Consider the following 14,077-nt stretch of genomic DNA (forward strand, 5'->3'; position numbering starts at 1 on the left):
CCGAGCAGCGTCGCTGTACTTCCACATGCGCTCGAGTACTCAGCTCGCGCTATTTTCGCGGGTGGCTGAGGTACCTCAGGGTCGCGCACATGTCACTATTAAAGCCGCAGCCATAGTTCGCCATAGTCTGCCATCGGCCAGCATCAACCACTTCTGCCAAAGAAGAAGACGGCTTCGAAGACGATATCAAGCACAAAGGATGCTGTTTGACTAGCTATCAGATCTACGTGTGCATCCTACTATCTACTGCAGGGTATAACTGCTGGCTTCTTGTTCCACGGGACGGGCTATCACAACCTGTGCCACCCCTTAACGGCGCTATTGATACACAGCTTCTCTCGCCTGCATTTGCGAATAGGAGCCCAGCCCTGGGATAACCCAGTGTTATATACATAGTATGCAGGGTGTATATACGTCTGACGCTAACGTCCCCACGCTATCTCTTTTTTCTGCGGCCCAACTGTTCGTTCTTTGACGGTCTCGCTCTGTCTATTTTTATCAATGCAGTCTAGAGTATTACACATCACAGCGCTTCACAGATATATTATTACTCTAGAGAGTATAGCGGAACGAAGGTGCCTTGTCACCCAGCTCGCTCAGCTCCCGGTCGGTGAGACCTTGGTTTCCTTCCCGCTCTCGTTTGGCGTTGACTCGCTTGTACGCCTCGCGCATGAAGACGGCCGATATCACTCCGGCAACCAGAAACCCGAGCTCGAGCGCATGCCCAAGAGTGTATTTCGGTGCATCTGGTGCTCGATAAAAGTTTGATGCCATTGCTTAAAAAAATGTCGTGTTAGATTACTGTTCTAAGGTATGGAAAGAGGGTATAACATATACCAAGCCAACCTACCTCCTGACATGTTGCCAACTCCAATTTGAAATGCCATGCCTGCAGAACGCTTGTAGCTGCCTGCCAGATTGTTGGCCAGCCATGTTACAGCACCGGGGAAGGCAGGATATATCCCTAGACTGCCGTGTCAGTCGTATCTGTGGCCCAGCTCTGCTTGTCTTTTGAAGGCTTACCACAGATGGCGATGAAAACGCCAGCGTAAACAACTCCAGGCACACCTCTTCCTGCTGCAGATATACAGATGATAAACCCAATACCAATCAATGACATGCAGCCGATTACAAAGGGTGAACGCTTGCCGGTTCGATCCGAGTAAAAGGCGACTATGACTGCAAGCGTTGCGGCAGTCACATAGATGGGAACCGTCAGGAGCTGCGCCGTAGAGGTCTTGTACCCCAGATCCTTGATGATACTCGGCAAGAACAGAGAGGTGCCATAGAGCGGACAGATGATGCCCACGCAAACTGTCAATCTATGTTAACATTGGAAGAGAATATATATAAGATAGTAAGCTTACCAAAGAGCGACGCATAGACTTGCCAGTCCGTGAATACCTCCTTAATATACTTCCATTTGAAATCCTCAGTCTGGGGTATTTTCTTCCCAGACGTGCCGGATCCTTGAAACTTGAGACGATGAATGATAAATTCTCGTTCCCTAGAGGTCAAGAAAGATGCGGTTTCGGGGAAATCTTCAATGAAAAAGTAAGCGCCAACGGCGACACAAACGGTAAGGAGGCCCTCCAGGATAAAAATCCATCGCCATCCCTGATATCCTCCCACCCCATCCATTTTCTAGTTTGTGTCAGCCAGATGAATGTTGTATAATCTAGCTGTAAAATCAGCCTACCGCAATAGCAAATGCTAGCAGCCCAGAAAAAGCACCGGCTATACTAGCAGCACTGAAGAACATTGCCTGCCTTAGCTGGACCTCGTGTCGGCAGTACCACATAGTAATATAGTATGCAACTCCAGGGTACAGCCCGGCTTCTATTTCAGACAGTCAGTCTCACTTTTGTCTCCAAAGTATGGTTCGACCCCCGGCATTGCTTACCAGCAACTCCCAAAAATATCCGGGCAATCAACAGTCCCTTGTAATCCTGTACAATCCCCATCAAGGTCTAAAGCAGTGTTAGCATATACCAACTTATGCATCTTGGGGTTTCACTGCCCTACCACAATAGTTCCCCACGCAAGCATGATCGATGGTAGATCTCAACCTGGCGTTAGCTTGCTTATCCCTCCATATGTTCAAGGCATAGCAAGGGCATCCCAGACGTACAGAGCGAAGGGCGCAGTCTTTTCAACAGAATGTTGGAAGGGACCTCAAAGGTGGAATATGTAAAAAAGAACACGGTCACTTGATAGTTACCCCCTGTTAGTATCCATTCGGCTGCTTTTGAGGTTTGGAGGACACAACTTACAACACCAGTTAAACTGGCCGCCTTTAAGACCCAAATCAACATCTAAACCCTCAATCTTCGCATTTCCAATGTTCCCTCTATCCAAGAACGATAGTAGGTAGAGGATTGCAAGCGCAGGGATAAGTCGAATGTCCATCTTCCTGATTACCTTCTTCTCGTCTATATCTGAGAAATCTGCCTCCGCGCTGGAGGTAGACCCAGACTCACTCCCGCGCTTCTCTTGAACAGCGTGCTCATTGTTCCGCTCGACATCTTGCACTTCCACCTCAAGCTTCTCCTTCTCAGCCACTCCTTCAAAGCCTGGCTGTGGCCCCATTTTTCCACCGTTGCATATAGCCGAAGAGGAGACAAGAAGGAATGCAACGGAATAGGAGAAGGATGATCAAAAGGGTAGGAAAGCTTGGGCATATATACCTCGTGCAACTCATCCGCATTCCTCGGGCACAGGGATATCGGCTTACCATGCAGCTCTTGGCCCTGGTGAAGGAGAGAGAAGCGATCACCACATAGAGTTAGTGATGTTCCCTGGATTCTCCTTTTGCCTGTCAAATCCATGCATCAAGCTGCATATTATTGCGTCGATTGGCCCATGACCTTCAACCAGGGCCATTTCGAGTATCATAAGCTCCGAAGAAGCCAAACGGCCAATTGCAGCGATAATGATCGACTAGTCCCCTCCACGCTTCTGGGGGTGAGATGCACGGTTTATTCCGAGGATCTGAGAAACCTCCATCTTCCTGTCATGGTTAGACGAACTAAACATGGCCGATCAAGACGATTTTCCAAGTGTCAGCCGCCATTGTGCTAGCCGTGTCAGGGATACGGTGTTGCTACGGTGGCACATTTAGGAGAAGTGTACATAGTAAGCCAAAATTGTCTTTCGGCAGGCCCTTTGATCTCAGGGGTTAGTTATTATCCCCTAGCCTAATCCCTGCAAATGGACGCAGGGAGATGGCCTTGAGCAATAATGGGATTCAACTCTAACATAGTACTCTGGTCCGCATCTCCAACGTAAATAGTCTCGTTTTCATTTTCTTTTAGTCAAGTATTGCAATAGAATCAGTCATGATGCGAATAGGAAGCGAGCATCTTTTCCGGAGCGAGTAAGAACTGACTATTAATCCGACCAGCAGAAAAGAACAATTCTTCTGTGCGACTGTCTTCTAGAAATGCCGGCTTGCAATCGGCTTGCGTTAGGGGTGTACAGAATAACAGGGAGCCACCACAGATTAAATTTGAGATCGGACACATGATTGGAACATTCTCTGGGCATGATGCGAGAGCTTAAATGCTCAGAGCGCCCTTCCCTGGCTTATTTAGTCTCAAAAACGAGACCAATCAATAATGTTGTTATGATGAGAACCCTGGACAATGATGACAACACCTTGGATACCATCGATAATAAAGAATTTGTCCAAAATAGGGCTCCATACATATTTGTCGCTCAACATAATTAGTTACTGGGTACTCCGTATATATCCCTTTCCTGACGCTTGCTATATGGAGGCCTGCTCGATGAGAACAGAAAACCTTCGAGCTCTCCCCCAGGCATTTCTCTATCTTCCCACGGAATGAAGGGCGCATACAGATAAGGCTTGAATTAGATGCTGTCTTCTTGGCGCTGGTTTTGAACTAAAGTGTTCGGGGCCTCGAACATTCATGTATAGGTACACAGTAGGTCCGAACGTGGTTTAATGGCGAAAACAACCGCTGATCGTCGTATATAAAGGTGCATACACACCCCAGGCGCAGGCACATTCGATACCCCATTTCACCCACAGTTTAAATAATATCCACGGCCATTCAAGTACGCTTATTTCTGGGACTAAGAGGAATAAGCACCAGTTATTTCGCTAAAATTCAGTCGGTAGGCTTCGTCAAAGTGAGCGAATGAACTCAGGCCTTTCAAGTTATCGCTCTGAACTTTGCATCCGCGCGAAGGTCACAGGGAGCGGGTTAATGAAGTCCATAGCATTATCCTGCGGATTTTGACGTGGTGCCTGGCATGTGGCTGACGGCTGGCGAATCCCTCATTTCTCCCGCACCCTGAATGGAAATACCCTGATGTCAATCAAGGATAACATAACCTCTCGCTGTTTGAGTATTCTCAAGCTCCTTCTGCCAAGCTTCCTTCACACCAGTTCATGCTTCGTCATAAAGCGAGGCATACGTCTCTTTGAACGTCTCGTTGGACCAAGAACTACCGACATGATCATCAGGGCAAATCCTGCTAGAAAAAACATCCACAGGTAGTGATAGAGCCATGAAAGGACAGCCACGTCATTCCCATGCCATGTTGATCCTGGGAAATGCGAAAAGAAAGTGTATTCCGTTGTGTCGTATAATCGCGATGGTAATATGGCAAGACCGTGCGGTCCTTTGAAGGTTGCAAAATCGTCCTTTCCGTCTGTTTTCAATATATGGAACCACGATGCGATAATACCACTCAAGAACATCGGGCCAGTGGTAAAGAATACCGTTATATACTTACTGATATACCACTGGTTGTGATCATGAAGGCTTAATGCAGCCTTTATCATCAGCGGATGGCCAGGTGAGCTTGCCATCAAGTCGTTGCTCACACCATAGGGCCATGTTCGCGGTACCCACGCTGGGAAGTCTAGCAATGGACGAATATCGCGGCGACACCCAATGTCCATATCCATGTATATCCCCCCATAGTGCCAGAGGAGGAAATATCGAAGAGCGTCCACCCGCTGAATGTTGTATCTATACCCATCATATGTCGCCAAAAACCATTTGAAATTTGTTTCAATAAAGTCGCGCGCTTTCTGGTCTGTCCAGAAGTAGTGCTTATATTCTGGGAGCAGAACCTGGCAAGAGTTAAAGGCGGTTTGCCAGATTTCTGGGAACTCGGGGGAGCTGTAGGTTCGATGGATGATACGTGGTATGGGCGTGGCTAAATCATCTTTCAGGATGGTGACATTATAAGTCGGCTGATTTTTGCTGATAGCGTCCTCGAGCGCCTTCACGTAGCCCTGAGGGAGGTTATCCAACGACAGAGAGTTTTTATTTAGGGCGGAATTTAGAAAGTTGTAGGAGTATATCGATGATGCGAAAATATACAGGAAAAGTAAAGCAGCCAACACTAGGATAGGGGCATTCCAAATGAAGTTGAATAGGTATAAAGAGATGTTACGAAGCTGCCTCCTCTTGCCAAAAAGGTAGCTAACAAGAGACATCGTAACGAAGATGCTTAAATTGGCGAACTGTCTTTGAAAGCACGGAAGGGAGAGTGCTCCCAGTGCCGTATATATAATCTCCATGGGAAAATTGGGTAATGCCGCTTAGTATTCTCCACTAAGCAGACAAAAAAAATTAGGAGCCTAGAGGAAGATTTCGGCTCTCCTTGGTTCCTCATTCGGCAAATTCCAAGGTCCCAAACTCTCTGCTTAGGTTGTTTTAGTTGTTTGAGAAATTTGGCGCGCTGCTTGGAGCAAGACTCCTGGATCACATGGAGAAATACTCCATATATGGGTACATAAATCCCACCTTGCTCAGTAAAAGGTTCTTACTGGCCTAGTAGTAAATTAAGATGTCAGACGGATGCTTAAGCGGACATTGTGGCGCGACTGTGTGCTGAAGCCTCCGGATATGGCCTAGCTAACGTTAATTGCGACTTGTCTGGAGATAAGTTAACTATGGGGATGCGTTGCGAGCAACCCAGCGGATGTCATGAATTGAGACAGGGTAATAAAGGCCACCCCAACCCAATAATGCTCCCAGTAATTAAACAGCGCTCGCATTATATGCGGGCCTGCTACTATGTATGCACTCTTTTCCCCCTGAGCGATGGGGGAATGTTCAATGAATGGTTGCGAATAAAAAGCTAGTTGACAATGACAGCAAAGTTTATTTGAACTTCGTATGCATATTCTTACGCAAGGGATTAGTTAGTCTTGCTATAGATGAAAAGAGCGAATGGACAACCAACCTGCATGGGTTCCCAAAATGCTTTACGTTATCGCATTCGATGCGAGTAAGAAACGAGGCTCTCTCAAAGAGACCACGCAACGTTAGCCGTTAGCTAGTTAGCATTCTGTTAAAAAGGAGGATGTCACTTGTTCAAGGGAAAAAGAGGACTTACTGATCCTTTGGCTGGCGCGGTTTGTTCTGCGCCTCTCGTATTCGCGTCAGCTTCACCTGATTATTTAGGCAGCTTTACTCGGCTACTCTCAAGCCCAAAACACTTATTTTTCCCTATCCTTCCGTTAATGGCGTTCATTTAGAGAGTCAAAGGAGTAGGAATCAAGTAGGCAGTGCCAGTGGCTGGTGGGAACATACGTGGTATAAGGAGGATAACTCCAGTACTGTAGGACAGCGTTTGCTTTTTGAGTATGTTCCGTGTTTCTGCGCTAAAGCATCAAACATCGAAATCCTCTCCGCAGCTCCAGAACACACTTAAGACTCTATTTTTAGAAGAGTACGGAGTGTGTGTTGCGTAATCGCATAGAAATAAACGCTTCATTCAAGTCGCTTGGCGGAGTATGCAAGTCAATGTCATTGGCAACATTCAGGGGTGATGCCAGGCTTTCGCTACTGGCGCTGCGATAAGCTGAAATTGTGACAAGGTTTAGCAAAATTGTATTATGTAGTCATGCGATTTCAGCTGACCTGTGTAGTTGTTGAATACATAAACATGTCTAACTTGCAATGGGTAATAATGCGCGCTTCGTGACAAAGCCCAAATTGGGGAAAGAAACCTATACCTAGAAAAAAAGAAATGCAAATGATAAAGAGGTACCAAATGGTAATGGAGCAGTTGGATGCCCAGACTTTGAAAGGAAATAAACAGGAAGCCAAAAGATAGAAAGAAAAGAGTCGTATATCCAAAGGCAGTTTTATTGAGGCCAACGATACAACAGCATATCAGGCAAAAATCACCAAGCGGTTATGTCATCCACCTCTGCTTCACCAAACGTGCTGCTCTTCGTAAGCTTACCAACATGATCACCATCAGCATTAGCGGCGGTCTCCGAGGAAGCCATGATCTCGGGCAGGACTTCTCTGAAAAATTCTAGAATATGTCTGTTCACCTGCTCAAATTGTAGCAGGAAAGCATCGTGGCCTTCTGGGCTATCAATGGTTTTCAACCGTGCATCCGGAATTCCATCTGCGATTTCCTGTTGTTCAGCAAAAGTGAATAAGCCGTCACTTTCAATTCCAAGGATGAGTGCTGGTTGCTCAATCTGGGATAGTGCGTCCTTTACGGGTGTCAGGGATTCCGGATCCGCGCGGTGCCTTGAAACATCATGTGTATCCAGTTTACGGGTAATCGCGATATAACAGTTGCTGTCAAAGCGCTTAACAAACTTCTCTCCCTGATATCGCAGATAGGATTGGGCGGAGAAATAGGTCGTCGGCCGCCTGGATACATCTAGAGATGCAAGAGACCCTGGAGATGCAGGTATAGGCGCGTGTGCAGTGTATATGGTTGCTCCCGTGAACTGAGGGTCAGTGAACTGAAGTTCTGTCTGTGGTTTGGGCGTATGAGTTCCACTTGACGGCCGAGATGGACGCGTGCTCTTATGGCCATCGTTATGGACAGCCCAGTGCTCATTAGGCGGTGTTGGCAGACGCTGGGTCCCATTAATATTTTGTCTTTTTGACGGATCAGGCACATTCCGGCCAAACCTGGCTTCAAACGAATTTCGGCTACGATAAGTCAGAAGTGCTGACATACGAGCAGCACCGAGCCCAGTGGCAGGTGGGTCATCAAACGGATAATAGCCGTCTTCGTATTTCGGGTCACTGTAGATGCTCTGTCTCTGTGCCTCACCCCAACTTATACCCCACGCTGAGTGTCGACTTGATGTTGCGATTGGCACGATACAACGGACATAGTTTTTACCAAAGTAGGCATATTCCAACGTTAACATCCCGCCCATAGAGCCACCAACCACAGCAGCTATCTGTCGGACTCCTAGGTCATCCAAAATAATCTTGTGAAGGCTATACCGGCCAAAGAGTCAGCAAAGCTTTTCTTTTAAGAGAATATTATTTATGAGGCTTTCTTACTTGACATCATCTCTTATAGTTGTTAGTGGGAACTCCGGTCCATATATGCCCCTCTTCGAGTCACCATCTTTGTAAGTGACGGCGCTAGCGGTGCCATATGGACTACCCAAGCTGTTCAAACAAATGATGAAGAATCTAGTAACGTCAAAAGCCTGTCCAGGGCCACCGAGCAGTGGTCCCCACCAATCACCAACATCAGCACTACCACTCAATGCATGGCAAACCACCAGAGCGTTATCCCCTGATGGAGAAAGTTTGCCTTTGGTTGTGTATGCTACAGGAACATTATATAGCGTAACACCGGATTCGAGGGTAAAGGAAGGGACAATCGCAATTGATTGGTCGGTTATCAACTTTGAGAACGGATTCTCAGGCTGGCATGCGACTCTCTCTACGGGATTTAGTAGCTGTTCATACATATTAAAAAGGGGAGTTCACTGACGGAGTTTTGGTTGGTGGGGAGCTTGTTCCCCGCAGTCAGCCATCCTGCAGGTGCAATTCGAATCAACGAACTAGCAAAGTCCAATTAATAGCACAAGACTAATGGCCCTCCCGAACAATAAATGCACGGTTCTGGCCAAATGAGCAAAAAGAGGACGGTGAGATGGGTCGTTGTCGTTGTCGTTGTCGTTGTCGTGAGATATTTTCGGTGTTATCGCTCCAGCTGACGCCACCGCCCACCAATCGGGCAATGGCAGAATAATCGGAAGCCTCGGTCGTCGGAGTTTTATTTTTCCCTTCGTTTCGGGTATTGCGGACACCCGTGTATTACATAATATGATCTTGGATTATATCATCCACCGCGGTCAGACTCACACGTTTTACCCATTGGACATTACATAGTAGGCCGTTTTGTCCCTGTGGACTAGCGGTCAGTGTCCGATACATGATTGTCTCTCTGCTCTTTGAGCGGCAAACATTTGAAATATTATGTGGAGTTGAGGGTTGACGATGGCACTTGGTTATCTACTTATTACCGCCTCTTCTTTTCGGGACGCCGCATGTGTAAGCCGCTTGCCACAGAGACGCCATGTGTATTCAAATACGGCACTCATGTGCATCAAAGAACTTACTTAGTTGGTCTAGGATGATCCCTCGCCCTACATACATGTTTCATGTCATGCATGAAACCTAAGCCTTTACTCCTTCCTCTGATAACGATCTGGTCGGAATAGAGGAAATGGTTAGGGTTGGCTTGGGCGTGTTACACCCTACTGCATAACAAAGACCGTTGATATCGGAGTACTCATGCCACTACCCAGGGTTTCTTTTTTTGCGGGACTCTGCTGTTCTTCCACTTATTCGTTTGCTGGAAGGGTTGCTTACTGCATGTACATTCCCACGTTCAGGCTAACCTTATACCCTTTTAGAACTAACTTCTGACTGCTGTTTTTGCATCTGTTCTGCCCTTGCCATATATTGATAAGCATACTATCAATATGGGCTCTCTGAAAATTTGGTCCTTGAAATCTGGCTTCAAGAACCAAATCCGACATAACATTCTTTATCATTTACTGTGACAGCCCCTCAGTGTTGTATACTCCATAAAATGCATTTTCATATGCGCAATACAGAGACTAGCCCCATATCATACCGAATCCGGAGGTGTGCCCTCATTCCAAAAGGAATCAACCTGACACTCGAGGAGGAAATGATGGTTATTAAACGCATTGGATATCGCCCTATTCCGCCTCCTGGAGCCATGACGTCAAACTGGTTTACGAGACACGCTGAAGTAAACATATCCAAGGCCAAGGCATGCGGAGCAGGCAAACAAGAGGTTGCTATGGTTGGAATACCTGCTGGGCGATATAGAGCTGGCTCCGAATGTTCGGAAACTCTAGCCAACCAACGTATGGTATGCTATAAGCCTTTGCCAGCAGAGAGCTAATGGAGGGTTAACGAAAAGCTAAGCCTCTTCATTAGGTTAATGTCAGGCTTCAAGTCAAGGGTGCTTTCCCACAAAACGATACATTTACCAGTTCTATTCCGAGCCGCATTCAAAGGGACTTGTGGAATGTTGATATCCCTCACATGAGTGAAATAAAGCCGCTGGATACGCTGAGCCCTACCGCTAGTTTGTCACCATTTCCACACAAATATACCCTGAAGGAAGCACATTTTCTTTAAGCCTCACCATGAGAGTAGTCTTAGAGGATTACTTCTTGTTTCTGAACCATGGCAAACAAAGGGTTGTTCTGTTGTAGCCTTAGCTTGGATACTCCTTTCAGTGTATAGACATGTTAATGGTAGTTATCCAGAAAAATGGGGTCCACTATTCTCAACTTGCAGTATAGGCGCTCCATGACAGTTAGGTTGCTAGCATACCACTCGTGGATTGCATGTATCTGGTTTTACCCACGGAGCAGTTTATAATCAAACGTACGAAAGTGGCCCTAGTGCTCTATTTTTTGTTTCTTGTGCTTCCTATGTATCGAGTCTCTTACGGCAGATCTACCCCCAAGTTTATGGCCACAGTACGGAGAATTTATTGCCAAGGTTAACTAACTTGTTACCCAAGATATCGGCCCACTAACCTTAATTTAACAGTGTTTATTGCCTCAATGTTAAAGTGGACCATTAGAGGATTTACTCTATCTACATGCTGACTTCTATACTTGCGAGAGGAGTCTCTTCCTTCCCCTCATCTCCCAGCTTTGTTTTTGTTGATAGTACCTGACAACCTAACATAGTTATGGTGTAGCCAACCGTTAGTTGACTATAAGCGTTCTACGAGAATCTAGCGATGTTTTCCCGCTTATCTATACTTAACAATAATCAAAGTCGGCGTTATAATAAAAGTAGGAGCTTAAAACCCACTCCAACGCTGCTCTGAATGATCTGCTGGCGGCCTGCACATATGCCAAAGTATCTGCATATATCCTTGGTTAGGCGTAGTGGAGCAGTTAAGAGTCAAGGGTGGTTCAGTTTTCAGTTTTATATAGCCGGGTCCTAGAACAAGGACTGCACATGAGCTCCAAGGCGATAGCCGTCGATTAGCAACCATAGTAGGCTCATAAACCTATCCATGTGGCCCCTCTTATACAAACGCCGAAATCATCATTCTCCACGTGGAGTCCATCTCTCCTGGGCTTACACCAAATAGGACTTAGCCACGCCCCAGAGTGTTACCCGGCGTTAAATCAAACCAGTACATGGCAAGGTGCTCATGCCTCCCCGTATAGTTCCCCAGGTGGCTTGGGGCCTTTAAAAATTGCTGTGATCGTAGTGAGAGCCCACCGCAATCCGGGATTTGACTTTTTAACAATTTCATGGTTAACTTGGCTATGATCTACGATAGCTTGGTATTAGGCTTCATAGCGATCCTCATCCCAGGTGGGTAATTAACGTGAGCCAAATAGGCGAAGCGAAGAGTAAACTATGCCTTACCTTTGCTCATCCCCATAGGCTGCAAAGCAAAATAGGCTCTTTTATCATATGCTTGTGAGGCACAAGGCAGAGCATATTCTTTATGGTCTCGGTAGTAGGTTTAATAGCTTGAAACTTTTACCCACCTTATCCGGGGGCCAAAGGCCCTTCCAGCAGTTAAAGCGATAGAGTACCTCAGGATGTTGAAGATATGGCATTAGAAAGGGGTGTGTGCAGCCTCCATAGGGCTACCAGCCTGCGCTGTCACGTTCGTAGCATTCCATAATTTCTAATAAATATGGAAGATATGATCCATCCTTGCGGAGAAGCTTACTATATTAGTTTCTGAGTGTGACCTTATAAGGTTTCTTCGTCTTGACTTCGTTTACGCCCTACTGATGATGGGTTAAATGCTTCTAGGGCGTCTGTCAATTCAGCTGATATGAAGGTTTATCGAAAAAGCCGGAGATGACTACGGGGTTGACACTGCAGAAGCTGTTCGTCCTCTTTGAGCCCCTAATAACAGTCAGTACTCAACTACCTCTACATATCATGAGCCTTGAGGGGATATTGCGCGTACCGAAAGGAACTCACAGCTCTCTTCTACAACAATCAGTTCTAGGTAGGTAAAGAACACCTCAGCCTCATTTTATTTTATTACTGATTGTATATTAGTTTCTAAAGATCGGAGAATCACAAGTAAGCCCAAGGTACATGAGAGGCCAGCCGTTAGTTGAAGCAGCTCGATCCCGCTCGGTCCCCTCAGCGCTCACAAAACTGGGCCTCTAAAACCTGCGACATGTGAGTGTCCATATCCGGCAGCGAAGGAGCCCCAAATGCTGGATAGGTGGACGGGGTACGGTATAGGTGGCGAAGACATATCAAATAGGATACAGAATGTAGTTACTGTTTTTGAATTAAGACTCGAATGATGCGGAGCTTACCTAAGCGATAAGCGCTAACTCCTGCGTGCTATGTGATGTCTTGGCGACCCACTATCTTAATTAAACTGAGTTACGTAATAAACTCCTTTTTTTTTGGTTCGACTTGCAGCAACAGAAACAACTTGGCAAGTTACATACAAAAGTACGGAGTAGCAAGATCGTATATTTAATCTGGTGACACACCATGGAATTGATGCTAAACCTTTTAAGCAGAGGGCAAATAAAACATAAAACCCAGTGGTAAGAAAAAGAGTCATAGTGGCCACACGGAGAGATGCTCACTGACCACGGCAAATAGAACAGCCACCACATGCCCTTCCGTCCTTTATGTACTTTCTGAAGAAGGAAGTTGGGTATAATATTTCATCAACAGATAGGTTTATGGAGGCGACGGGGCTTCGAGCCTCACATGTTCAGGCCTCGAGAACTAGATATCAAAGATGAAACAGAGTTTCCCGTTTCATATCCCCTCCTCGTTGTCGTCGACATATTATCGATTATAAAGTTCATTAGCGATATCATTCGTGAGGCATATGGAGTGTTTCTCTACTCACGATGACGACGGCCTAGCAGACAAGATCGGAAGAACTACTGCGTACATATTCCGTCGCCTACTATGTATACATGAATGACGGCCCCCACACAAGTACGAGGTATTCTGCGCCCATATAGATATCGTACTCGTTATTTTACCACGAGCATAATTTCTCACATAATACGGAGAACCCTTGACCCTATCCGTGACCACCGCCACTATTAGTAGGCGTTTGTTGAACAAACGCCTCGATGGAGCAGGGCTGCGAACTACCTCCGCCCTAAAAGCTTTTTCCCATCGATCCGCTCTCAAAAAACAGGGCTGGACCAGAGATGACAAGAAAAAGCCTTACGTGCTTATTGGCCTGCAGCAATAAGTTGTATCAGTTTTCACTTCTCACTTCCCCCTCTTCCAATTGCGCCGTCTCAGGCGCATGATAGTCGAACCAAATCAAGTTGAAATCGTCAACAAGGCACTGAAAGGATAGCAAACGAAGCCCGCCATTCATATATTTTGTGGAAGCTGAAGTCGATGTGTATTAAAGTCTATTTGACCCATTCCGAACCCTCGGGTCAGCTTGTTCAAAACTCGACCGACAACCAAGTTCTTGCACATATACGTACGGCACTAAATTATAAAGAATTTGGACGGAAGAAAAATCTTCATGGCCTGTCGAATCCAACAATTCGGACGGACGGTTTCTTTCTTTCTTTTTCTTTCTGTCTCTTAAAATAGAGACGTCACTTCTATAAAAAAAACCTGCTTCACAACAAACGTCTACACAGTAGAATGCAAACGGAGGTCAAGTCGACTACACCCACGCTCTGTCACCCAATTTGGCTCATAGGCGTAGTTGTTGACGATCTTTTATTCCAGTATCTGGAGCGATATCCATTTTCCAGAAAGGTTGCTGGCGT

General features: G+C 46.2%; 6 protein-coding genes across 6 annotated transcripts; 2 read left to right on the forward strand and 4 right to left on the reverse strand.

Moving 5' to 3' along the window:
* Nucleotides 1-552: 552 nt before the first annotated feature.
* MCYG_06991 (high-affinity nicotinic acid transporter) lies at nt 553-2,589 on the reverse strand (the record flags this gene model as incomplete). The annotated part of the gene is made up of 9 exons (XM_002844981.1): nt 553-746; nt 851-964; nt 1,024-1,314; nt 1,368-1,644; nt 1,700-1,839; nt 1,904-1,970; nt 2,026-2,063; nt 2,132-2,209; nt 2,274-2,589. 9 exons carry the CDS (start codon nt 2,587-2,589, stop codon nt 553-555), a joined length of 1,515 nt encoding a protein of 504 aa, XP_002845027.1.
* Nucleotides 2,590-4,405: 1,816 nt separating this feature from the next.
* Nucleotides 4,406-5,476, reverse strand: MCYG_06992 (mannosyl phosphorylinositol ceramide synthase SUR1; the record flags this gene model as incomplete). Its single annotated transcript, XM_002844982.1, has 1 exon — nt 4,406-5,476. One exon carries the CDS (start codon nt 5,474-5,476, stop codon nt 4,406-4,408), a length of 1,071 nt encoding a protein of 356 aa, XP_002845028.1.
* A 1,698-nt stretch (nt 5,477-7,174) lies between these two features.
* On the reverse strand, nt 7,175-9,422 carry MCYG_06993 (homoserine O-acetyltransferase; the record flags this gene model as incomplete). Its single annotated transcript, XM_002844983.1, has 3 exons — nt 7,175-8,246; nt 8,313-8,703; nt 9,386-9,422. The coding sequence occupies 3 exons, from the start codon at nt 9,420-9,422 to the stop codon at nt 7,175-7,177; spliced, it is 1,500 nt and encodes a 499-aa protein (XP_002845029.1).
* Nucleotides 9,423-9,861: 439 nt separating this feature from the next.
* MCYG_06994 (uncharacterized protein) lies at nt 9,862-10,442 on the forward strand (the record flags this gene model as incomplete). Its single annotated transcript, XM_002844984.1, has 2 exons — nt 9,862-10,170; nt 10,239-10,442. The coding sequence occupies 2 exons, from the start codon at nt 9,862-9,864 to the stop codon at nt 10,440-10,442; spliced, it is 513 nt and encodes a 170-aa protein (XP_002845030.1).
* Nucleotides 10,443-11,121: 679 nt separating this feature from the next.
* MCYG_06995 (uncharacterized protein) lies at nt 11,122-11,777 on the reverse strand (the record flags this gene model as incomplete). Its single annotated transcript, XM_002844985.1, has 5 exons — nt 11,122-11,334; nt 11,359-11,420; nt 11,445-11,569; nt 11,609-11,686; nt 11,719-11,777. The coding sequence occupies 5 exons, from the start codon at nt 11,775-11,777 to the stop codon at nt 11,122-11,124; spliced, it is 537 nt and encodes a 178-aa protein (XP_002845031.1).
* A 372-nt stretch (nt 11,778-12,149) lies between these two features.
* MCYG_06996 (uncharacterized protein) lies at nt 12,150-12,613 on the forward strand (the record flags this gene model as incomplete). Its single annotated transcript, XM_002844986.1, has 3 exons — nt 12,150-12,257; nt 12,314-12,402; nt 12,424-12,613. The coding sequence occupies 3 exons, from the start codon at nt 12,150-12,152 to the stop codon at nt 12,611-12,613; spliced, it is 387 nt and encodes a 128-aa protein (XP_002845032.1).
* Nucleotides 12,614-14,077: the final 1,464 nt, after the last annotated feature.

The sequence above is a fragment of the Microsporum canis genome, genomic scaffold (assembly GCF_000151145.1).
Source record: "Microsporum canis CBS 113480 supercont1.6 genomic scaffold, whole genome shotgun sequence".
In the NCBI taxonomy this organism is placed as follows: Eukaryota; Fungi; Ascomycota; class Eurotiomycetes; order Onygenales; family Arthrodermataceae; genus Microsporum; species Microsporum canis.